The sequence below is a fragment of the Apium graveolens genome, chromosome 9, assembly GCF_009905375.1.
Source record: "Apium graveolens cultivar Ventura chromosome 9, ASM990537v1, whole genome shotgun sequence".
Lineage (NCBI taxonomy): Eukaryota > Viridiplantae > Streptophyta > Magnoliopsida > Apiales > Apiaceae > Apium > Apium graveolens.
In genome coordinates this window covers 274,418,379-274,444,985 of record NC_133655.1, presented here as the reverse complement: position 1 = coordinate 274,444,985, position 26,607 = coordinate 274,418,379, and the positions used below count along the sequence as shown (strand labels likewise).

Sequence of the window (26,607 nt, the reverse complement as noted above, 5' to 3'; positions counted from 1 at the left end):
ACAAAAGATAAAACTTGAAGTGAAGATAAAACCAGAACTGAAGGCTTTGAAATCAATTCAGACATATCAACATATGGAAGCTTGGTAATATAACTATACATACAAAACACTTGTTTACTTATGTCTACATACAAAATGAGCTTAAATCTTTCTCCCGCCATTTTAACTCCTATCCGAAAAACACAAACACTCAACTCACTACCCATTTTCCATGCTTTTCCTTCAAAACCCATCTCCATTTTCACCAATTTATCTCTAAAAACATGTGCAATTTCTTCTTCCCCAAATGGGTCTATTGTCAATTCAGGTACTTGCTTAAATCCCACCTCATAAATAGGGTTTATAAGTGGTTTTATGAAATTGGGTTGCTTTTTAATGATGTTTAGTTGTTAAAGTTTTCATCTTTACTTGTTTATATGTTGTGATGAATCTTGTTTATGTTTAGTAGTTAAAGTTATAATCTTTATCTTGTTTTTGGGATAAAAGTGTCATCTTTTTAGGTTTCTTGTTTGGTAGATTTTTGGGGTTTATGGTATTTGTATCCAATTGAACTAGAAAGGGATGAAAGTAAATTATAAAGATATTTGAATGAACTTGGTTTGGTGAAATGAGAAAAATCATTAAGCTTTTCGGATTTGTAGTCCGTGTTGGTGTGATATAAAGAATTTTTTAATGCCAGTGGAAGTGATGAAACCAGAAGTAGAAGTACAGAGTGACAACAAGTTGATAATACTGAATGAGAGATTGAGGAAGCTTGGAATTGACGGCAGTCATTGTATTCCAGGGCAATACTATGGCATGTCTTGTCCTAAGGTATGAATTATTTATGCTGGTTGCCGGGCATCTTTTCGGCATTTTTTATTTACAATGATAGTAACAATTGGAATGAGATTTCGGCTTGAATAATTGAATTCACTGAGAAACATAGATTGTATTGATTTATAGTTTTTTCGAGAATGCTTATACCCTAGCACAAATTGGAATTAAAATTCTAAATGCAATCTTCCGGCTGCTTCACTACCCCGTTTTAAGCTTTAAACTGAGTTGTCGAGAATTTTATTTAGTTTTCAGATGAAGAAGTTGTAGACATGACTCATAAGTGAGCAGGCAATTAAAATAAATAAACTTCTAAATATACTGCTTACACTCCTGGAGGTCTATACAGGTTTATGTAAGTGGTAGTTAAATTGAAAATACTAAGCAATTCACAGGAAATGAGAGCTGACTAATAGCCAATACAGTTCAAAACTAAAAATTTATGAGTTTTATATATTTTTGAATTCTTATCTGTACCAAACCTTCACGAATATATCACCAAGCTATTTTTGTTGGACAAGCTTTCCCACTCCTATATCTCAACTTCGATGTGGAATAGCTAGTGATTATACAATGCGACTTTGATATAGAGAAATAATGGAATGCAATAATTAGGGATATATGAGAGAGAAAAGTAGTAGGGTAAAAAACTAGATTAAATAGATGGGTCGAGATTAAGTGCCCACATATGTCTAAAACGTTCTAATCATAACACTATGGTAATGCTTCCTGTATAATTTAGCAACTTGATTTCAATAGCGAGCTTGCCTCTTGAACTGTATAACTTGGTAATTCAATTGCTGCCTCCCTGTTTCACAAAATCAATATCTTTTTTTATAGTGCAAAGGCGGGGACACGGGAGAGCAGACATTATCATTGTTCATCACCAAGGATGGGTATATTATGATTCTCTTTTTACTTTGTGTCGTTTCCTTTGTTCATTTATTAAAAAACATTTTACTGTATGTTGCATGACTTCCGATAGATATGTTTATATTGCTGCAGAGATGCAGCTTTGTGGACATGCTTTCGAGCTGAATGTGGGTGGAAAGGCAGTACACAAGTAATATATGTTTATTTATTCAAGTCGGTTTCTTGTTTATACAAATGTTCGTTCAGGGTAAATTTGCTTTGAGATTGACATTGAATTGCAGACTTTGTCAAACAAGTCAAGTAATGGAAAGATGAATAAAATCACCAAATCTAAGGAAATTAGGCAAATAACAGAGCAGAGATTGGGTTTACAACCTCTTTGCAGTGAGGTAGTTACTTTTGCAGCATTCCTTTTATCTGTACTTGTATCAAAGTCCATTGTACTTTGGAACCTTTGTATCTTTACTTAATTCATAATATGCCTTTTTATTCATTTACTTGTGAATATATCGATGTGCATGAAGATTGAAGATTAATATAGGTTCTTGATGTTGATACAGATACGTGCATATTTTTCTGAGAGAATGATATCGGAGGAGACATTACAGAGAAACTTTGTCATGCAAAAAACATATGGTGATCAGGTGCACAATAAGAATTTCTAGGACTATGTATCTTTATATATCTTATTTTTGATGGGATTCCAGAAGCTGGTTTAATTGCCTTACACTAGTTCATTGCTTGTTTTCTAAGACAAGTTAGTTCTTAAAATTTAAATCGCCTAGTTTTTAATATGTAGTGTATATATTTGATAGCCAGAGGATCATGCCTTTTCCTTTTTTTGTTTTCAAATGCCATGTTCATTCTTTAAATCACCTTTTTTGGTAAGCAATATACAAACCTTTAACCATTAAGATTTAAGAAACAATCTTTTGTCAATCCTTGAGGTAAATTTGTATGTTTCTTTTAGGATTTACCAAAAGGCCTGATATGAGCATCACATAATAGAGGTTAGTGGACAATAGCTGAATAACTCTAATATATGATTTTCCCTATGTAGTGTTTGCATGTACGTGTAAACAGCTATTTGATGACACACTGATGCTAGATGCAGTGTGTAGCTGTCTGGTAGAGGTATGTGTCCAGGAGTTGGGTCCAGTTAAACCCTGAAACTAGTCTTATACTCTTCTGTATGAATCCTACTCATAGAAGAGTCCTTACTCGTTACATATGATACAAAAGTGCATACTCGAAATGTCTGACATGATTATTGCAATGAGCTTAAGATTATCTATTACGGTATATGTTCCTAGGAAGATATAAGAAAGCTCTATATTGAACAGGGTATAATGCCATTTACCGTAAAGAAGCAGAAGTGCTTCTCTATCATATATGCAAAATTTGCCTCCCCTCTCTGCCGTTTGTATATAAACCTGAAGTTGGAACTTTCATGGTTACAATGCTTAACTAAGGGCGGATTCCTCCTTTTGCTCCTCAGCCTACGGGGTATTAGCAGCCGTTTCCAGCTGTTTCTGGATGCTGATCATAATTTTTTTAAGTCCTTCGTCCCTACAGAAATTGTAAAACGTTGTCGATCATATTGCAGAGTTCAGAAGGATTTGTGTACAAAGTGTTTATATGAAATCTACCCAGAATGTGATTTGTATTGACTTTGCAATAAATTTTAGGAATAATTCAAGTAATCTGAAGGAGAAAGGGTTAAATTACTTAGTTACGTAAATATAATAGTTTGGGACTTTGGTTGAATATTCTTTCAAGTGAGGAGAGTAGAATCTGGCTTGTAGTAATTAAGACCAACTTTTTTCATTTTAAATATTGTTGACAGATCGCTATTGCTTTTACATATCGAAGAAATGGGAAGCTCATCAGTTGCAAATACAGAGATGTCAACAAAAAGTTCTGGCAGGTACCTTATTAATTATTTCATCTCTCTTTCAGTCTTTCGTAATTTCTGATAGATTTTGCAAAAGCTTTATGTGTGTGCCTGGTGGGTTGTTTTTCTTCACCCAGTGCTTTTTACTATGTACAACCTAAGGTTACAGTTGCAAGTTTCCATGTCAGTTTTGTATAGTTCGAGGGTCATTAATGTAAATGATCTGTGTCATTGCTTTTATAAAGGCTTTTACCTTACCGCCAAAGTCTCAACAACCAAGTTTAAGGGCATTTGGTTCTGTACTTTTGCTTGTTCAGTTATATAGTTGAATTGATAAAATAAATAAAGCTACTTTTATCACTCATCTTGTAATTCTTAAGGGAGCAGTATTTCTCAATAAACTATCCAATTGAGAGTGTTGCAGCTTATGTTCAATGGGATTAGTGATGGCATAATATTTCATACTCTTTTCCATCACCATTTTATTTTAAATAAATTAGATTTGAACCCCGTTAGATAAACATTACTGTACTATAAAGTTAAGGTCTTTAGATATGCCTTCTCGCTCTTGGAGAGGCAATTCAGTTATAATATGTTATACATTATAGAAAATAGATTTTAGGAGTCAATTTGTAGCTGTGGGCATACTGGGTACTTTCTATATTTTGGGTGATGTTTCTTCCTAAAAGTAAATTGATGCTAACAGTTTTAAATTCAATAACTACTTTTTTTGTTTAAATGCAGGAGAGTAATACCGAAAAGATATTCTATGGAGTGGACGATATAAAAGGAGCAAGTGAAATCATCATTGTAATATTATTTTAGGAGCTTTTTAATGTATCAGTTTTAACTTTCAACATTCTCCATTGTGGATTAAACCTCTGTATCTATTTTAAGGTTGAAGGTGAAATGGACAAGCTTGCATTGGAAGAAGCCGGCTTCCGAAATTGTGTGAGCGTCCCTGATGGCGCCCCTCCATCAGTTTCCAAAAATATTTTGCCGTCTAAAGATGAGGTCTCTTCAGCCTAGAACTCTGTAAATACTGTTATGCAATTGATTAACTTTTCAGCACGTGCTCCAGAATTCTGCATCTTTTACATTATGTAGTGAAACGACTCCCCTGGTCCAGTTTCTGCTATTCATGTTGTAATTTGAAGTAACATCACATATTTTAACATGTTTCTTCTATTTGTGTCTTTGTTTTGTATATTGCACAATTATCTATGTTTTGAACTTGTAAGCATGAACTTCTGGATCAAATACCTATGTTTGACCTAGTAATCGTAAATTCCTAATGCTTTTGCTATGATTTTGTAAAGCTAGGATTTGAAGTATCAATATTTATGGAATTGCAGAGAGTATCTTGAAAAGGTATGTTAGGAAGGGGTCTACGTTTTGCTTTGCTTCAGTCGCTACTAAAAATCACTAATAATCTAATACTTCACTAGGCATCTCGGATAATACTTGCTACTGATGGAGATCAGCCTGGTCAAGCCTTAGCAGAAGAGCTTGCACGTCGTCTTGGAAGGGAAAGGTATGCATTATGTGCTCTGGCCACACTCCTTCATTTTTATTAACGTTTTTCTAGAAATCTTCGTGTATTTTTCTCCAACAGAGCATAGAGACTTTAATATACCTTAACATATGCATGTCAAACAGATGCTGGAAAGTTAAATGGCCAAAGAAAGATGTAAATGATCATTTCAAAGATGCAAATGAGGTTTGATATCAATATGGACTGGTTTTATTTCTATTTTTCTTGTGTACTTGGTCTTGATGAAATTTAAAATATTCCATATAGTGAACGGAGGTTTAACAGATAAGTAGTGTAATTGGCTACAGTTGTGTACGAATAAAGTAGGACAAAGAAGTCCTGTAAAGTTTTAACAAGGAAACATAAAATATATATCATGGCCAAAGCCTAAGATGACTGATGAGCCGTAGGGATTCACCTCCTGGAATTGCTTTACTGATTGTTAAATTCCCAATCCACATTTATATAAATAAAATTTCTTGCAGAAAGGATAGGGGTTTGTATACCAGTTTTGTGCGCTTTAGGTTTAGTAACTTTATTGTTTTTAAGATTTGTTCTGCAAACTTGTCTGCTTTCATAGGTGCTCATGTTTATGGGACCCGAGGCACTAAGGGGAGCCATTGAGAATGCTGAGGTGTATCCTATTAAAGGATTATTTAGTTTTGCAGATTTCTTTGATGAGATCAATGCATACTATTATCAAACACTCAGTTATCAGCTTGGTGTTTCGACTGGATGGAGGGCTCTTGACCAATATTACAATGTAAGTATGATTTTGTTCCTCAAGTTGCATATGATTTATATACTATGATCTAGTAGTTGATTAACTTACATAGAAGGGATTAGCAAGTAATGATTATTTTCTAGATCCCACATCCATGTAGGCCTTTATGGAGAAGTCGATCATTTGACTTTATTACTGGGAAAAGATATTCAGATTATACAAGTAGAATTTAAAGTGGAAATATGCATCCCTACTTTGGATTTATAATTTTTAATGAAGTGGCCAATTTTTTGGGTTTGTGACATTGTACATGTGTGTCTGTGACTCTGCATGTATATAAATCAGGTTGTGCCTGGAGAGTTAACTATAGTTACCGGAGTTCCTAATTCAGGTAAGAGTGAGTGGATTGATGCTCTTCTATGCAACCTCTGTGAGAATGTTGGTTGGAAATTTGCACTATGCTCTATGGAGAATAAGGTACCGTAGTTGAGCTATGCATGTGTGTTTCCAATTTATTGTTTTGTCATCTGGTTCATAGTGTAAAATTATAATTTATTAATTCGATTTGTTATGGGAGTATACTCTGGCAATTGTCCAATTGGTTAAGGTTGTAACATGTTCCCGATCTAACTTTTTGAACAACCCCCCTTACAAAGGGGACCCACTCAGTTTGCAGAATAACTGCATCTGAAGATTTAAAGTTCATGTAACACTTGAGACTCTATACAAACTCTGAGAACCACCTACAGTTGATCTGTTTGACTCTTGACTCTATCAACTAGAGTTTCCGATGATTGTAATATGCATTTGTACTTTTAAAATTTTCATGTCTCTCTGGGTGGCAATGTGTTGAAAAATTTAATGAGGATGAAGCACATCAGCACAATACAGAGATGATTTATTTTGTTCAAGCTTATTAAAAAGCCGTAAAAGTAATAGAATGGACTATGCTGCTGAATATTTATTTGTTAGCAGTGATGTAACTTTGTCATGCGTTGCGTACCTGAAGATACCATTCTAGCATGCAACGACAAGTGTCATCTCTTCCAATATGGATTGAAGAGCTTGAATTCATTATCTTCCTAATTTGGGTCCTTTTCAGGGGCGGACGCACAGTGTGACTGGGGGTGGCCGTGGTCCCCACCACACTCTCAACAGAGGGAGTGTTTAATGTTTATACATATATGTAAAGTTATTACTCCTGCTAATTTTAAATTCCTTTGTCAGTTGATCCAATGATATCAGCCCATGACTCATAAAATAGCATATCACCAGTACAATTAAAATTAGTTAACAAATCCTATTAAATTTATATACAAGTCCAAATCAAGATATAAATATAATGCAAATTTTGGTACTCCTAATATGTATGTATCAACTTTCATGTACATAAAAAGTATATAGTAAAATAAAAAATAGTATATGTATAATATAAAAAATTACTTTTAAGTGTGTCTTCTATTTAAAAATTTTGTACCTACCTAAATGCATTTCTCATACTTTTACATCATTATTTCTACATTTTTATCACGTATACTTAAATTAGTGAGACAAATTCAAGTTAAAAACGATATCAATTTTTCATGTACTACAAATTTTATAATTTATTTTGGCCCCCCTCGGAAAAACTTTCTGCGTCCGCCCCTGGTCCTTTTATAAAGCCCAACATAGAATATGAGTGGGTCTGGATATATTTTTATGTAGCCTTTCTCCATTTCCCCGCTTGCAGTTCATTTCCTAAAGCTTTTTACGCAAATGAGTTGCCAAATGTTTTTGATAAGATCCAGAGAAATATATAAGCAGTTTTATTAGCCTCTTGATGGGATTTAGTACAGTTTACTGATATAGCATATTGGATTTGCTACAGATTTTAATTTGTGTTAATCTGATACCATGCATGCTTTTCTAAATTTTAGGTTCGAGAGCATGCAAGGAAACTCCTAGAGAAACATGTGAAGAAGCCTTTTTTCGATGCAAGGTAGGTACTCTACCATAACCTCAAAAGTCAAAACAAAAGAACAGTAAATATGCAAATATAACTATATGCTGAGGCAGAAGAACATTTGCCATTATTTTAGTCCATATGTTATGTTTATTGAAAATTTTAAAATTCAAACAAATTATTCCAGTTAATTAGTCTGACCAATAATCTTTTGGTTGAGATTCAAATTGCCAGTTACTCGATATTCTTTGTTAGACTTGCTTGTTATGCCTGGTGTAATTATTAGCAAGTTTGTCGTTTACCGGAATTATGTTGGTCTGACGCATCTGCATTCATCAATATTCATCTTTCTCCTCTTCTAGGGTAATTTAACTGAACTGAATGTGCTTCAGTTATATATTGACTTGTTCTTTGTTCATTTTTCTAAATAGTATTCTCAATAACTCTCTATTCAGTGGTGGGCATGCTTTATGTTTGCAAGCTTTACTCTTGCTACTGTTTTTCTCCCTCTGTTGGCAATAATTGGGATTGGCTAATAGTTCGTTTAAGTTATTTTATATTCCTTCCCACGTGTCTTTTTTTGTAAAAGAAGATCGGGAAGTCTGTTCAATCCTAGGTTCTGTCAGTCCCGTCTCAGACAAGTTCAGTTGCAGAAGCTTCGAAGATGAACATCTTCCTGTGTATGAAGTTGGTGTTGTAGAAGTAGCACACCCTCTTACATAGTCATATCTATCTGCCATCGATCAGTGTCTTGGCATTTATGTTATTTTAAATATTGAAAATCACATTGAAATATTAATTTTGACTGTTTGATGTGTAATTATACTCTCAGTAACAGGCTTAAAAAAGAAAAAGAAAAAACTGTCAGTAACATACATATGGATAACTTAAGGTAATTCTGTAAATAATCGTGCTAAAATGACTTACGGTAGGTATGGGGAATCTGCTGAAAGAATGAGTGCTGAGGAGTTTGAGCAAGGAAAGCAGTGGTTGAGTGATACTTTTTCTCTCATCCGGTGAGTTTTAAAGCTTGAAGGGCAGCTCTTTAATTTGAGTCTTGACTTTCATTAATTTTTTTTATATATTGCTTTCGTAGCTTCTTAGAATATTATCCTATACTTAATATTATTTGTTTGATGCTTTATTTTTCTTGATGCTGTTTAATTCATCTATAAGTGCTCATTCTGGAAGTCACCTAGTTTGGGATTTAAGCCGCTATTGCATTGTGTAAGGTATTTGATTTTGCTCTTAATGATAAAGAGAAAGTTTGAAGTAATTAAAACATTGCTGTTTACTGCCCTAAATGAACTACATTTAGCTCAGTTAGCTTCCAAATCAGTATAGGTTCCTTTTTTTTTTTTGGTCCACTTTATTCTTTTTGAATATCAGTGTACACTGCCATCTCGTATTGACTAGAAGTTTGTTCTCCCCGTTGCAGCTTACATTTATGATAAAAAAAAAATTGTTCATGAAACAGGTGTGATAATGAATGTCTTCCAAACATAGACTGGGTTCTTGACCTTGCAAAAGCAGCAGTTCTACGTCATGGGGTGAATGGACTTGTCATTGATCCATACAACGAGCTTGATCACCAACGGCCTGCAAACACGTGAGTCACTTTCGCCAATCTTCATTTCCGGGTTATCTAACTATTTTCTTTAGGTAGTCTTTGTACTAGTTCATATTGTCACTGCTATAAATATGGGGCATGTTTGGGAACTTTCCATTTATGACCCTTGGTAGCTATGTTACTCGGACTCGGATAGAAGTGTCTGACATGAATACGTGTCAAAGTATCGGATTCCGCAACATTTTTAAAAATATACCTGCTTTTGGCCTAAAATAAGTGTCCAAGTCCGAGTGTCCATGTCCAAGTGTCGAGTGTCCGACACGGGTACTCGAAGGTAAAATGAAGAGTCCGAGTAACATAGCTTGGTAGTCTTTGGGGTATAAATTGGAACATTTTGTTCAAAACATTCTGTCGTGTTATTTAATTAAAACCATTATTTTCATATTTTGAAGACTGCTTAGAGTGGCTCTCTAATTTCATTAGATGTACTTTAGCAGTCTTAAGTGTTTTGCCTATCAGGATTTGTGTAATTACATGAAGAAATTCGTTTTTTTTGGGAGGGGATGTATCTGCAAAATATGCAAGTGCAGTTCTTCATAGTCCTATAAAAATAGGTTTGTTTGAAAGTTATAATGTACCTTGCTTCTTTTTTCCTTCTGTAAAAACACTAGTGTGTTCTATGTAGTTGCTTGTCTATTTCCGGTCAGTCTTTCTTAATGTTTTTTTTTTGTAATAGGACTGAGACAGAATACGTGAGTCAGATGCTTACCAAAGTCAAGCGATTTGCCCAACATCATTCTTGTCATGTTTGGTTTGTAGCACATCCAAGACAGGTTGATAACTGCAAACCTCTATTTTTCCCATGTTCTTGTTACTACTCTAACCTTGTAACATGTTTGGCAGTTGCATAATTGGGTCGGGGCGCCCCCAAATTTGTATGACATCAGTGGAAGTGCACACTTTATAAACAAATGTGATAATGGGATTGTTATTCATCGCAACAGGGATCCAGCAGCTGGCCCTCTTGATACAGTTCAGGTTGTGGTCTCTCTGAGAGTTGGTATATGTGATTGATGTGTCCAACATCCAGTATCACTTATTTGACTTATTATTTCAGGTATGTGTGCGAAAGGTACGGAATAAAGTCGCTGGGACAATCGGTGAAGCTTTCTTGTCATATAACAGGTATGTATACTTTTCTTTGCAGTGTTTCTTCGAGGAAGGATATTTTTCTATAGCCATTTATTTGATGACTGGTTGTGTTGGAATTTGTTAACATTATTTGGCTACTATGTTATAGCTTGGTTAAGTTGAAAAGCCTGGATCGATACCAGGGGAATGTTTTCCACTCATGCTTTCTAACATGAGTTGGGAATGTGATTCAGATTTTATTGCTGTTGTCCATGTACCTTTATATATTCGTGTTGTATGCAGTATAATTTTCATTCCATTCGAAATTACGTTACATCATGATAAAAGATCACTATTTAGGATCAAACAAAAAATCGTACATGCTCTTCTATAAAGAGGAGCACAGGTTGACATGAATTCTATTTATACTTTCTTTCTTGCATGCTGCCATGCTGGTCCCACCTTGTGGGAGAGGATCATGTGGAAATACAGTAAAGGGGAACGGTCTACAACAACCGTTTATTGTAGACCGTTTTATAACGAACACATTTCTAGCCGTTGGATGGGGGAATAAAGGGCCGAGATCACAGACAGACCGCGGAAAATTTCCGCGGTTGGCAGAAAGGACCGCTGAAATTTTCCGCGATTGATAAACTTGCCCCCTTATCCCCAGCAACCCAACAGCCCCCCAATACCACACAAAAAATAGTTTTTTCCACAACAAAAACTCTACTATCCAAGTGACCAAATTAGGCGATTTTGGGGCATTTTCATCAAGAAATTCAAGTACTTTTATCAATTCAAGGTATATTTCTTATCTTAAATTTCACATTTTCATAGCGGATGAATTATTTGCTCGTATGTTTCGTCATAAACGTCAAAATGAAAAAAGAGAGAGTGTATTGATCATAGTTTACATCTTGATGATTTAAATACTAGTGAAGAACCTAAAACCCTGTATATGTTGAAGTGTATATAAGGAATTTATTAATTTAGATGACGATTTGGTTGATGTTGAAAATGAAAATGATGAAAATGAGGTTGAAAATGATAGTGATAATGTTGAGGGTGAGGATGAAGATTATAATGTAGAGGATGCAAATATGTATGAAAATGTTGAGCGGGGGGAGTTCCATATTTGAATTAAATTTTTCAAAGTGTGGCTGAGGCCAGTCATTTTTTTAGGGATTATGCTTTACGAAATGGATTTGCTATTAAAATTCAAGCAAGCCATCGTAATAAAGACAACGAGATATATGGTCGTTTATATGTTTGTAGGCTTTATCGAAAAAGTGTCGTCGCCGAGAGGTTCTTCCTAAAAGTGAGTGCAAGGTGAGGATGTATATCAATTATGAAAAGAAAAAACGTCTTTGGGAGGTAACTAGCCTTGAATTGGTACACAACCACGGTCTTGTTTCCCCTAGTAAGATGAATTTGGTACAACGCGAAAGACATGTCAACACCGCGACTCGTAGTTTGATTAAAACGCTTTATGGTTCGGGGGTTCCTAATTGTCAAGTGATGAATGTGATTGGTAATATTTATGGAGGTAATGATAAAGTTGGTTTCAATGTTTAACATGTTAGGAATGTGTTAAGAGACGAGAGGAAGAAAAGGTTTGAGATTAGTGACGCCCAAGCGGGGTTGGACTTGTTGCATAGGTTGAATGAAGAAAGTGGTTCTAAATATTTTATTAGGACCGAAGTTGATGAAGAGAATCGTTTGAAGTGTCTAGTATGGATTGATCCGAGATTTATAATGGCCTACCAAAATTTTGGCGATGTTGTGGCTTTTGATTTCACTTATTGGACAAATAGATATGCAATGCCATTTGTCCCATTTACCGGAGTCAATCTTCATTTTCAATCGGTTATTTTCGGGTTTGCATTGATGCGGGATGAACACGCGTCGACTTTTGAGGGGATTCTTCGTACTGGCTTGAAGGTGTCGGGAATAAGCCTCCATTAACTATAATCACGGATCAAGATCAAGTCATGGCAAGCGCTATTGCGGTTGTACTCACGAATACTACCCATTTATTGTGTTCTTGGCACATTAGTCAAAAATTCCCCGAGAAATTAATTTATTATTATTCGGCTTTTCCGGAATTCAAGACGGACTTCAACCATTGTATTTATAATCTCTCATCGAATGTATTTTTGAGGCTAGATGGGCGTCGCTTGTGGAAAAGTATCACTTGCAAGAGCATAAATGGTTAAATGAGTAATATGAGTTGAAGCGCAAGTGGATTCTTGCATATACTAGAAACACATTTTCGGTGCTTCAAAATAGTACATTGAGGAGTGAGGGGATGAATTCTTTATTTGATAAGTATGTGAGTTCGGCAACGGGTTTGAAGTAATTCATTGAAAATGCCCAAAAAGCTTTGGCAAGGCAATTCATGAGGGAGAAGGAAGAAGATTATGTCACCATTAATGTAAAACGTCCCATAAAATTGCATACCACATTGGAGTATCATGCTTCTTGTATTTACACTAAGGAAATTTTTAGAAGATTTGAAGATTAATTGGTTGAGTCTTCAAAATACTTTGTTGAAAAAGACCGACGAGCAAGTGAAGAAGGGGAGAGAATGGGGGATGTTTATACGTACTATAATTGTTATAGGCCCATGTCCGAGCATACGAGAAGAAATGTTTATTTTGTGGCATTCGAGAAAGCAAGCTTTTTGGGAATGTGTACGTGTAGAATGCTTGAACATTCGGGGTTACCTTGTAGACACCTATTGGCGGTCTTCATTAAGAAACGGGTTTCGGAAATTCCCCCGTATTACATAAACTCGAGGTGGACAATGCATGCCAATAGAGTTGATGGTGTGTTGCCTTACGATTTGGATGTTGGACAAAGTCATGAGATGACCTCAACCGATCGATTTAATAGCATGACAATGTTAACCATGAGTATTTGTCAAAGTAGCATTGCATCCAAGGAACGGTATGATTATGCCGTTGGAGTGATGAATCGAGAAATAACAATTCTCGAAAGAATGAATGTTGATGGAATTAAATCTTACGAAAGCAATTCTCATGCTCCAAATGCAAGTGCTCATCAAGAACCAATTCTTGACCCTATAATGTCCCAAACTAAAGGAGGAAAAAGGACGTTCGTTTCAAAAGTCCCATGATTGGTAAAAAGGAGAAGCCGCCAAGAAAGTGCACCTATTGTCAAATGGAAGGCCATGATAATAGAAAGTGTGCTAGTAGACTAAAAGATCTTAAAAATGCTCGAAAATTGCAATATAATTAGTAGTGTAGTATTTGTAACCGAATGTTGTAATCTTAATGAGTTTGAATTTTTAGTATTTAACATTGCTTTCTTTTTTTTATGTTTTATTGTCATATAATTGTATTTTATTGTGATAGGTAACATGACTAGCGAGTATAGTGGTGACAACAACTCCGATCATAGTTGTGATTCGGTTTCCCACGTTAGCAACACATTCTCGGACTCCCTACCAAGTGACTCGTGGCATGAGGACAATGACGAGGAAGATGTGGTCTCACCAACCTTTAGTGATATGGAAGATGCATGTGCCGAGTTGATGCCCCTTGTGGACAATGACGAGCCACCCCATGTGGAGGAAGAGGAAACGGACTTGTACCCACCCGATGAGGAAGGCTTGTAAGGCCAACAATTGGATCGAGACATGCAATTGGATGGAGGGTAGTGAACCGTGGAGATTGGTGAACTCTCATCCGGATCCGTACTTTCTTCCGATCTTGAATTTAAGCAACAAAACACCCGATGGAAAATGAAAAAAATCTGGATGAAATGGCGGTAAGCTTGTTAAATGTGATCGGATTGCCGATATTGTAAACTTGAGGCCTCGTGAGGGTTGTAATATGGACCAAATGCGCATTAAATATGTGAAGGGTTGAGTTTCACACCCAACGGGAGGGACGGAGAGGGAACGCGGGACATGTTTTGCAAGATTTCGTGTCTACGATGGCTCGAGTACGATTCCCGTTACCATTTGGAACGACTCCAACCCTTACCCGTGGAAACTTACGGAAGGGCATATCCGTGATGGTTGTGTACTTGTTCTCTACCATGTTGCATGCTTCGTGGATACTACGCAAAAAGTTGCTCAACACTGGTTATCTGGTGGTCTTTCTAATATACTCAGTATTTTTGGTTAGGATCAATATATTTCGTAAAATTTAGTGGATTGTATTGATCGTGTAATTTTCATTCAAACCTATGTATTTTATAATTTTCATTGAATTTGAGCGGCAATTATGTATTTTCTATGAAATATGAAATTTGGGATTGAAAGTGTACCTATAAATTTGAGATTGAAAATTAAAATTTACAAGTCGAACTATACATTACAAATTGTTATGAAATGTATTGAAAAGTTTTTTTAAACATTTGGACGAAATGTTGATTTTTGTTGACTTTTTAAGGAATTTTCAATTTAATGTAAAAATTGAAAAAAACTCTTTTTTTTTTTAAAATCACTCATTACCATATTTTAAGACTTTTGAGAGGTTTACATTTTTGGAAGTTAGTTTAGGACCAACTTCCAAAATTTAAGAAATTTCAACAGAAGCTTTGCAATCATTACTCTGTTTTTTGTGGAAAAAACAAAAGGGACGGATCGCGGAAATTTTCCGCCGTTGGGTTGAAGAGGGACCGCGGAAATTTTCCGCCGTTGGGCGGGGAATTTTTTTTCCTGCAGACTGTATACAGACAGCCAACCTGCAGAAATTGTCAACAAAATTTATTTACAACAATCCTCCAAAATCCAGCAAACCCTTCTCTGCTGTTGGATGCGCAAAACAATTCACCAAAATTTATTCACAACAATCCTCCAAAATGCAAAACAATCCAAAATCCACCTAAATTAAAACAAAAAAACCCAAATAAAACCGGACAATATAAAATCAAATGAAATCCAAGTACATAATCTGACAACCTAAAATCAAATGAAATCCAAGTACGTAATCCGACAACCTAAAATCAAATGAAATCCAAGTATGTAATCCGACAACTTAAAATCAAATGAAATACAAGTGCATAAGCCGACAACCTAAAATCAAATGAAATCCAACTACATACGAAATGAAATCCAACCACATAAGTACTACGAAGTTTCGTGACGTCTACGCATACGAATCATTTAGACACATGCTGGGATGGCTGTGTCATGTCAACGACATCCTGGGCAGGAATGGCTGGAATGTCAAATTCGTTAGCCGAAGGTGCAATGAAATATGGTTTTATGTTCTGAAATGTGGGAGGTCTATAGGCGGGTCCTTTGATCTTCTTCATCAACCGAGAGAATGGTGTGAGGAAGGTACCAGAAATCCTCTCAAACTCCTCCACAAACTCAGGAGGAACCCTAGCATCCAGCTGCTTCAACATATTAAGCCCGACAACCATCTACAAACAAAAACAAACAAACATTTTTTCATTAATTCCACAAGGATATCATATGTGCAAGATGAAATACGTGTGAATGCAAATTTGGTAGTGTGTGGTGTAATGTGAAATATGCATATTTGTAAAACACTTACAATTTCATATCCCTCGAGGCTATCATATAACTCCCTTGTCTTGTACTGCTGCTGAGGCTGTGGATCCGGCTTCCCTATTCGCATATGAGATATATCAGCATACCACGCCATGTAATCAGCCTTAGAAGCGATGTCAACCGAGTCATCAACAAGTCCATCCAAATCTGAACAAAACCTGGCACATTTATTAATATCAATGAACCACCGTACAGGCCAATCCTCCCCTACAAATGTGGCCTCCTTAGCCCCCTATAGCCAACCATGTTCACCGGCGCCCGTGGAATCTGGGGACTAGCACCAAACTATCTGGATGCTGCCACTCGACCACATCATAACATACAAGGGGAACTCGACCGCACCCAGCTAACTGTGCCTGTATCGTCTCACTGTCCATAACATCGTCGAATCTAGCATACGACCTCCAAACCACCTCATCACCAGCAACACCATCAAACTCACCCCTATAGAATGGTAAGCTGTGGTGAGGACTTGTCTTCCTGCGCTTCTTTGAAACCCCCATATGAGTATCACTAGAATAGGTCCATCCCTCATCAACCGGATAATCCTCCTGAACAGGAGACCGTAAAGGCACGCCAATACGAGGAAATCTCTCGTAAGACCAAACCTGTAACACCCAGACACAACAAACAATGTTCTTACTGCCCTTCATTGCAGCAATCTCCAAACTATGGTATATAAGAGCCAACACAACTACACCCCAAGTATAATAAGGAATCTCCCGTATATTAATCAATGGGTGCATATACCGAACATGAACAAAAGACCGGTTGATGCTAGGGAAGAGGATACAACCCATCAAGAATAGCAGATACGCCTTGGTATGTACAACCGTGACCTTCATATTATTCTTCTCAGACTTCTGTGCACCATATCTCTCAAACAACCACCTTAGCTTGATGTTATTCCGATACAAAGGCTCCTTCACCTCCTCATCGGTCAAAGGCTCAAACCAGTTATTAACAAAATACGCAGCCTTGTTCTCTATCACCCCACAAGTCAGTGCATCCCCCTGAACTGGCAACCCTAGAATAAACCCTACATCCTCCAATGTAACAGTCATCTCCCCCGCCTCGTGAAGAAAGTGTTGGTCTCCGGTCTCCAATGTAACAGACCCTGCTGTTGGAGACCGGAGACCAACATTTTCTTCACGAGGCAGGGGGAGATGACTGTTACATTGGAGGATGTAGGGTTTATTTTAGGGATGCTAGTTCAGGGGGATGCACTGACTTGTGGGGTGATAGAGAACAAGGCTGCGTATTTTGTTAATAACTGGTTTGAGCCTTTGACCGAGGAGGTGAAGGAGGCTTTGTATCGGAATAACATCAAGCTAAGGTGGTTGTTTGAGGGATATGGTGCACAAAAGCCTGAGAAGAATAATATGAGGGCCACGGTTGTACATACTAAGGCGTATCTTCTATTCTTGATGGGTTGTATCCTCTTACCTAGCATCAACCGGTCTTTTGTTCATGTTCGGTATATGCACCCACTGATTAATATGCGGGAGATTCCTTATTATGCTTGGGGTGCAGCTGTGTTAGCTCATATATACCGGGGTTTGCAGATTGCTGCAAAGAAGGGCAGTAAGAGCATTGCTTGTTGTGTCTGGATGTTACAGGTTTGGTCTTACGAGAGATTTCCTCGTATTGGCGTGCCTTTGCGGTCTCCTGGTCAGGAGGATTATCCGGTTGCTGAGGGATGGGCCTATTCTAGTGATACTCATGTGGGGGTTTCAAAGAAGCGCAGGAAAACAAGTCCTCACCACAGCTTACCGTTCTATCGGGGTGAGTTTGCTGGTGATGAGGTGGTTTGGAGGTCGTATGCTAGATTCGACGATGTTATGGACAGTGAGATGATACAGGCACAATTAGCTGGGTGCGGTCGAGTTCCCCTTGTATGTTATGATGTGGTCAAGTGGCAGTATCCAGATAGTTTGGTGCTAGTCCCCAGATTCCACGGGCGCCGGTGAACATGGTTGGCTATAGGGGGGCTAAGGAGGCCACATTTGCTGGGGAGGATTGACTTGTACGGTGATTCATTGATATTGACAAATGGGCCAGGTTTTGTTCAGATTTGGATTGACTCGGTTGACATTGCTTCTGAGGCTGATTACATGGCGTGGTATGCTGATATATCTCGTATGCGAATAGGGAAGCCGGATCCACAGCAGCAGTACAAGACGAGGGAGTTATATGATAGCCTCCAGGGATATGAAGTTGTAAGTGTTTTACAAATATGCATATTTCACGTCACACTACCAAATTTGCATTCACACGTATTTCATCTTGCACATATGATATCCTTGTGGAATTAATGAAAAAATGTTTGTTTGTAGATGGTTGTCGGGCTTAATACGTTGAAGCAGCTGGATGCTAGGGTTCCTCCTGAGTTTGAGAGGATTTCTTGTACCTTCCTCACACCATTCTCTCGGTTGATGAAGAAGATCAAAGGACCCGCCTATAGACCTCCCACATTTCATAACATAAACCGATTTTATTGCACCTTCGGCTGACGACTTTGACATTCCTGCCCAGGATGTCGTTGACATGACTCAGCCATCCCAGCATGTGTCTAAATGATTCGTATGCGTAGACGTCACGAAGCTTCGTAGTACTTTTGTGGTTGGATTTCATTTCGTATGTAGTTGGATTTCATTTGATTTTAGGTTGTCGGATTACGCACTTGTATTTCATTAGATTTTAGGTTGTCGGATTACGTAATTGGATTTCATTTGATTTTAGGTTGTCCGATTACGTACTTGGATTTCATTTGATTTTAGGTTGTCGGATTACGTACTTGGATTTCATTTGATTTTATATTGTCCGCTTTAATTTAGGTGGATTTTGGAGTATTGATGTGAATAAATTTTGGTGAATTATGCTGGATTCTGGAGGATTGTTGTGAATAAATTTTGTTGGCAATTTCTGCAGGTTGGTTGTCTGTATACAGTCTGCAGAAAAAAAATTCTCTGCCCGCGGAAAACTCTCTTCAGCCCAACGGCGGAAAATTTCTCCGGCCCTTTGGTTTTTTCCACAAAAAACAGAGAGTTGGTCCTAAACTAACTTCCAAAAATGCAAACCACTCTCAAAAGTCTTAAAATATGGTAATGAGTGATTTTCAAAAAAAAAATATTTTTTTTTCAATTATTACATTAAATTGAAAATTCCTTAAAAAGTCAACAAAAGTCAACATTTTGTCCAAATGTTTAAAAAAACTTTTCAATACATTTCATAATGTATAGTTCGACTTGTAAATTTTAATTTTTTAATCTCAAATTTATAGGTACACTTTCAATATCAAATTTCATATTCATAGAAAATACATAATTGCCGCTCAAATTCAATGAAAATTATAAAATACATAGGTTTGAATGAAAATTACACGATCAATACAATCCACTAAATTTTATGAAATATATTGATCCTAACCAAAAATACCGAGAATATTAGAAAGACCACCGGATAACCGGTGTTGAGCAACTCCTTGCGTAGTATCCACGAAGCATGCAATATGGTAGAGAACAAGTACACAACCATCACGGATATGCCCTTTCGTAAAGTTTTCACGGGTAAGGGTTGGAGTCGTTCCAAATGGTAACGGGAATCGTACTCGAGCCATCTTAGAGACGAAATCTTGCAAAACATGTTCCGCGTTCCCTCTCCGTCCCTCCCGTTAGGTGTGAAACCCAACCCTTCACATATTCAATGTGCATTTGGTCCATATTACAACCCTCACGAGGCCTCAAGTTTACAATATCGGCAATCCGATCACATTTAACAAGCTTACCACCATTCCATCCAGATATTTTCCATCGGGCGTGTTGCCCATATTCAAGATCAGAAGGAAGTACGGATCCGGATGAGAGTTCACCAATCTCCACGGTTCACTACCCTCCATCAAATTGCATGTCTCGATCCAATTTTTGGCCCTATAAGCCTCCTCATCGGGTGGGTACAAGTCCGTTTCCTCTTCATCTACATGGGGTGGCTCGTCATTGTCCACAAGGGGCATCAACTCGGCACATGCATCTTCCATCTCACTAAAGGTTGGTGAGACCACATCTTCCTCGTCATTGTCCTCATACCACAAGTCACTTGGTAGGGAGTCCGAGAATGTGTTGCTAACGTGGGAAACCGAATCACAACTATGATCGGAGTTGTTGTCACCACTATACTCGCTAGTCTTGTTACCTATCACAATAAAACACAATTATATGACAATAAAACATAACAAAAAAGAAAGCAATGTTGAATACTAAAAATTCATTAAAAGATTATAACATTCGGTTACAAATGCTACACTACTAATTATATTGCAATTCTTGAGCATTTTTAAGATCTACCAGCACACTTTCTTTTATCATGGCCTTCCATTTGACAATAGGTGCACTTTCTTGGCGGCTTCTCATTTTTACCAATCATGGGACTTTTGAAACGAACGTCCTTTTTCCTCCCTTTAGTTTGGGACATAATAGGGTCAAGAATTGGTTCTTCATGAGCACTTGCATTTGGAGCATGAGAATTGCTTTCGTAAGATTTATTTCCATCAACGCTCATTCTTTCGAGAATTGGTATTTCTCGATTCATCACTCCAACGACATAATCATACCGTTCCTGGGATGCAATGCTACTTTGAAAAAAACTCATGGTTAACATTGTCATGCTATTAAATCGATCGGTTGAGGTCATCTCATGACTTTGTCCAACATCCAAATCGTAAGGCAACACACCATCAAGTCTATTGGCATGCATTGTCCACCTCGAGTTTATGTAATACAGGGGAATTTCCGAAACCCGTTTCTTAGTAAAGACCGCCAATAGGTGTCTACAAGGTAGCCCCGAATGTTCAAGCATTCTACACGTACACATTCCCAAAAAACTTGCTTTCTCGAATGCCACAAAATAAACATTTATTCTCATAGGCTCGAACATGGGCCTATAACAACTATAGTACGTATTAACATCCCCCATTTTCTTCACTAGCTCGTCGGTCTTTTTCAACAAAGTATTTTGAAGACTCAACCAATTAATCTTCTAAACATTTCCTTAGTGTAAATACAAACATGATACTCCAATGTGGTATGCAATTTCATGGGACGTTTTAGATTAATGGTGACATAATCTTCTTCCTTCTCCCTCGTGAATTGCCTTGCCAAAACTTTTTGGGCATTTTCAATGAATTCCTTCAAACCCGTTGTCGAACTCACATACTTGTCAAATAAAGAATTCATCCCCTCACTTGATGTACTATTTTGAAGCACCGAAAATGTGTTTCTAGTATATGCAAGAATCCACTTGCGCTTCCACTCATATAACCCATTTAACCATTTATGCTCTTGCAAGTGATCCTTTTTTACAAACGACGCCCATCTAGCCTCAAAAATACATTCGATGAGAGATTTATAAATACAATGGTTGAAGTCCGTCTTGAATTCCGAAAAAGCCGAATAATAATTAGCTAATTTCCTCGGGGAATTTTTGACTAATGTGCCAAGAACACAATAAATGGGTAGTATTCGGGAGTACAACCGCAATAGCGCTTGCCATGGCTTGATCCGTGATTGTAGTCAATGGAGGCTTATTGCCAAGTACAAAGAATCCACTCAAAAGTCGACGCGTGTTCATCCCGCATCAATGCAAACCCGAAAATAACCGATTGATAATGATGATTGACTCCAGTAAATGTGACAAATGGCATTGCATATCTATTTGTCCGATAAGTGGTATCAAAAGCCACAACATCGCCAAAATTTTGGTAGGCCATTATACATCTCGGATCAATCCATACTAGACACTTCAAACGATTCTCTTCATCAACTTCGATCCTAATAAAATATTTAAAACCACTTTCTTCATTCAACCTATGCAACAAGTCCAACCCCGCTTGGGTGTCACTAATCTCAAACCTTTTCTTCCTCTCGTCTCTTAACACATTCCTAACATGTTGAACATTGAAACCAACTTTATCATTACCTCCATAAATATTACTAATCACATTCATCACTTGACAATTACGAACCCCCGAACCATAAAGCGTTTTACTCAAACTGCGGGTCGCGGTGTTGACATGTCTTTCGCGTTGTACCAAATTCATCTTACTAGGGGAAACAAGACCGTGGTTGTGTACCAATTCAAGGCTAATTACCTCCCAAAGACGTTTTTTCTTTTCATAATTGATATACATCCTCACCTTGCACTCACTTTTAGGAAGAACCTCTCTACGCCGTTTATTTTGACTACTCTCGGCGACGACACTTTTTCGATAAAGCTTACAAACATATAAACGATCATATATCACGTTGTCTTTATTACGATGGTTCGCTTGAATTTTAATAGCAAATCCATTTTGTAAAGCATAAGCCCTAAAAAAATGACCGGCCTCATCCACAGTTTGAAAATTTTGATTCAAATATGGAACCGCCCCCCCCTAACATTTTCATACATATTTGCATCCTCTACATTATCATCCTCACCCTCAACATTATCATTTTCATCTTCTACTTCAACCCAATCGTCATCTAAATTAATAAATTCCTTATTTCTATCTACAAAATCATCATCTTCAACATATACAGTGGTTTTAGGTTCTTCACTAGTACTTAAATCATCAAGATGTAAACTATGATCAATAGCCTCTCTTTTTTTCATTTTGACGTTTATGACGAAACATACGAGCAAATAATTTATCCGCCATAAAAATGTGAAATTTAAGACAAGAAATATACCTTAAATTGATAAAAGTACTTGAATTTCTTGATGAAAATGCCCCAAAATCGCCTAATTTGGTCACTTGGAGAGTAGAATTTTTGTTGTGGAAAAAACTATTTTTTGTGTGGTATAGGGGGGCTGTTGAGTTGCTGGGATAAGGGGACAAGCTTATCAACCACGAAAAATTTCAGCGGTCCCTTCTGCCAACCGCGGAAATTTTCCGCGGTCCGTCTGTGATCTCAGCCCTTTATTCCCCCATCCAACGGCTAGAAATATGTTTGTTATAAAACGCGTTTGTTGTAGACCGTTCCCCTACAGGAAATGCATGTGGTATTGTGGATACATCATCTTTCATTTGCAAGTAGGCTAAAGAACCATGTTTAGCAAAATGACCAATGTTCTCATGGCATGCTCAAGATTACATTGCCTTAATATAAAAGTCAAATGACATAATTGACAAAGATGGTATATCTTCTATATATGCTTATTTGATATGCACATAGGGTGTCATAGATGAGAAATATTTATATATAGTTTCTTATACCATTTATTACTCCCTACCACTCACCACCATGGATAAAAAATGCTTATCTGAACTCGCAATATATTTTACAGGGTAACTGGTGAATATATTGATGTTGATAACATATGACCTGGCACACAGAAGGAATCAAGTAACATATATGGTACTAGATAACCGGTTCCTGTTTTCCTTAACTCTGAGCACTGCGAGATTGACACTTTAAGTTAAGAGAAGTCATGTCTACTGTATACTGATCATGGCAGTTGCTGGGAACAAAACCATGGAAAAGATGAGAATCATTGATATCGGTATATAGTAACAAATATTCAGTACAGGCTTTAGATTAGAAGTATGAGTGTGGACAGCATCAGTAAATTTGATCTTTCTGAAGTTGGATCAGTTATTTTTATTATCAGAATCAATCTCTCCATTTTTTTATGGGGATTGTGTTTACACTACAACCCCTTATTTCCTGTGAGTTGATATACTCATATAGCTAGAAAAGTCAAGTGCTTGAGAGTAATGCAGGCAGCAAACTGCAATTTATCAAAGCTCAGACCCATGTTTTGCCGTAGAGGACCTACTGCTCGTCTTTTTCAAGATTGCAATTTTTTGGCGCCAAAGACGGAGGCATCGTGCAGAACATTTTTTAGAGGAATAATCTGTGCAGGCAAGGCACTATTCCTAAAGGCTGTAATCAGTCAAAAGTGCCCTGCCACCAAGTTGTGAATGTCTCTTGTAGAAAAGCATCCTACCAAAGCAAATGTACCAAGTTGCACAAATTATTTATATAAAAGCTTGATATTAAATTTATCATTTGGTTTGAGTGACTGAAGAGTTGTGTTTGGCATGATCTTCCTTTTGTTCCAGCTGCATAAATGCTAGTTTCTGCCTGTCATGAGTGCAGAACAAGGCTGTGTTTTAATAATGATATGGAGAATAAGTATTGTAGTTTGGTCATTACTAGGGGGGTGGTGGCCTTAAGAAACATGAAAAACTCACATGGTTAGGCCTCTGTTTTTCAGAAAAACACACACATGACAACCGGCTTAAAGCCCCTACTTCATTGTTTCTGCAATTAAAAGAACGGTTGGTAGGTTCCTACCAACTTTGTTTTGTTTGACCACTTCTATAATTTGTTTTCTCCATTTCCATTACTTTACCTTAAAGATTCTATCCAGCCTAACATTTATACTAAGAAGCTTTTTTCGGAACTTTTTGTTTTAAGACTCTCTTCCTCGGGCAGCAATGTTTATGCATATTTTAGTTAGTTTACCATTCGAATCCCCAAAAACGGTCTTATGGCTAGTTGTTAGTTCACGAGTTCGAACCCCTAAAAATGGTCTTTCTTAGTGTTTTGTTCGATATATCCAATGAATTTGTTTAACGTAGTCAAAAAATATTATTAAAAAAAAATTTGTACGAGTACATTTCATGTTGTTTTTCTTTGTTTTTTTGTCAAGAACAAGAAAAGAAGAGAGGAAAATATGCCCATTGGAACTAAAACAGTGTTTGGATATTCTTTATAGATTACATTGCTAAAGCAACCGACTTTTTTTTTCTCCTTGGATGAATAAAGTATCTTGTTTTCATCCAACAAATCATTTCCCTACTGGCAAACCTAAATTTAAAATTTATAAATCTTGCCAAACGAAGTCTAAAAAACTGGTGATTTGAGGATATACAACTCATGCCGAATAAAGATACTCTTGGGGGTTGAGAGTATTATTTCATGGTGTCCAAATTTAAATGATCATAATATTATTCCTTCTTGTGTAACAGCAATGCAAATGCCATCAATTATGGGAAAATTGCGATTCAGATCAACTAAAATAATCCATTTGTCAATGAAAACGAGGTTATGATTAAGATACTTTCTCCCTACATTAATATAAAGCATTACATCCACATAATCAGAAATAAACAAGTTATAGGTATGGACTCACAATCACTACAACCTATGACGTATATTTACCCTTAATGAACATGATAAGATAAAAAAATTAAGACTAACGCTCAATACGTAAAGTGTGGATACCAACAAAATTGGAGTAGATGTTATAACGGTAGCACTCAAACAATTTTGCAGCTTCTAAATCACTAAATTGAAAATTTCCCATAATCGCTTCTAAATTCTCAGCATTACCGAATCGGACATTGTGATCTAAAGTATAATCAATTGGAACACAATATGGATTAAAGATCTCCAAATTAAACTTTTCAGCACTTATATACTTCATTATGACAACGTGATATGGTTTAATATTATGAAAGAACATCATATCATTCAAACCCTCAATATACTCATGGTTTTCAGAGATACGACCAGCCCATATTGCATTTGATGGCACTTGTAGATAGACTTGCTTTGGTAACTTCGATCCAAATATTATTTTTTTTGACAAACAAGTTGGTTTTATTAGCATAAATCTGCTTTCAAAGCAACATCAACTTCAATAGGAACAGACCTCCTATCGAACTCCCGATCTGGAAAGAAATATGATGCACGAGCTAACTCATGTGCTACCATATTAGCAGATCGTTTGATAAATGACAACGACACTGTGTTTTATTCTTGCAGTATCCTCCTACATTCTTTAACCATACGACCAAATTGAGACAACATAGGAGTTTTACTGCGTATTGACTGCACCGCAATCAAGCAGTCCGACTCAACTGTGATATGCTGTCATGGCGATTTTTCAGTCCAGCTGAGAGCTTCCTTGATGGCTATCACTTCTGCCATTTCAGGATCCAGAGTCTCTTTGATGCATATAGTTTTTGCCATGATCATTTCTCCTTCTGAATCACGAGCTACTAACCCAATCCCTGAGGCATTAAACTCTTCAAATAGTGCTGCATCCACAGATACCCTAATTTCTGACTCCTGCGGCTTAACCCAAGATACTTCTCCATCCCCTTCCACTGATTGCGGAAACATAGAATACGAAACCTTTCTTTGGGCATATCTCCATTGTTCAAGGTATTGTTTAGCAATAGCAACTATAACATAAAGTCTACACGCCTTCTTGTTCCAAACTAACTCATTCCTCGCCTTCCACAACGACCAACAGACAACAGCTACATCTGCGTTCTTTTTATTATCACACTTAGCCACAACATTCTCCCACCACTGTGATAATGTTTCCCCTTGGCCCTGAACAGTTGGTATAACCATTTGCCAACACTGAACTGCCATTGAGCAACGTAAAAAGACATGATCGATAGTCTCTGGTTCTCTTTTACATACTGGGCACATTGGATCCACTTCCACACATTTTTGTTGCAGCATGACTACCGTAGGTAAGCAATAAGATAAAGAACGCCATACTAAATTT

General features: G+C 37.0%; 1 protein-coding gene across 1 annotated transcript; it reads left to right on the top strand.

Moving 5' to 3' along the window:
• On the top strand, window positions 1-24,082 carry LOC141684455 (twinkle homolog protein, chloroplastic/mitochondrial-like). The gene is made up of 21 exons (XM_074489441.1): window positions 1-307; window positions 680-813; window positions 1,657-1,712; window positions 1,822-1,879; window positions 1,971-2,078; window positions 2,250-2,333; window positions 3,536-3,616; window positions 4,328-4,393; window positions 4,481-4,597; window positions 4,907-4,954; window positions 5,032-5,117; window positions 5,243-5,303; window positions 5,698-5,880; window positions 6,187-6,318; window positions 7,758-7,819; window positions 8,716-8,799; window positions 9,261-9,392; window positions 10,090-10,186; window positions 10,257-10,391; window positions 10,471-10,538; window positions 23,362-24,082. The coding sequence occupies exons 1-21, from the start codon at window positions 121-123 to the stop codon at window positions 23,396-23,398; spliced, it is 2,016 nt and encodes a 671-aa protein (XP_074345542.1). The 5' UTR covers window positions 1-120; the 3' UTR covers window positions 23,399-24,082.
• The last annotated feature ends 2,525 nt before the right edge of the window (window positions 24,083-26,607 follow it).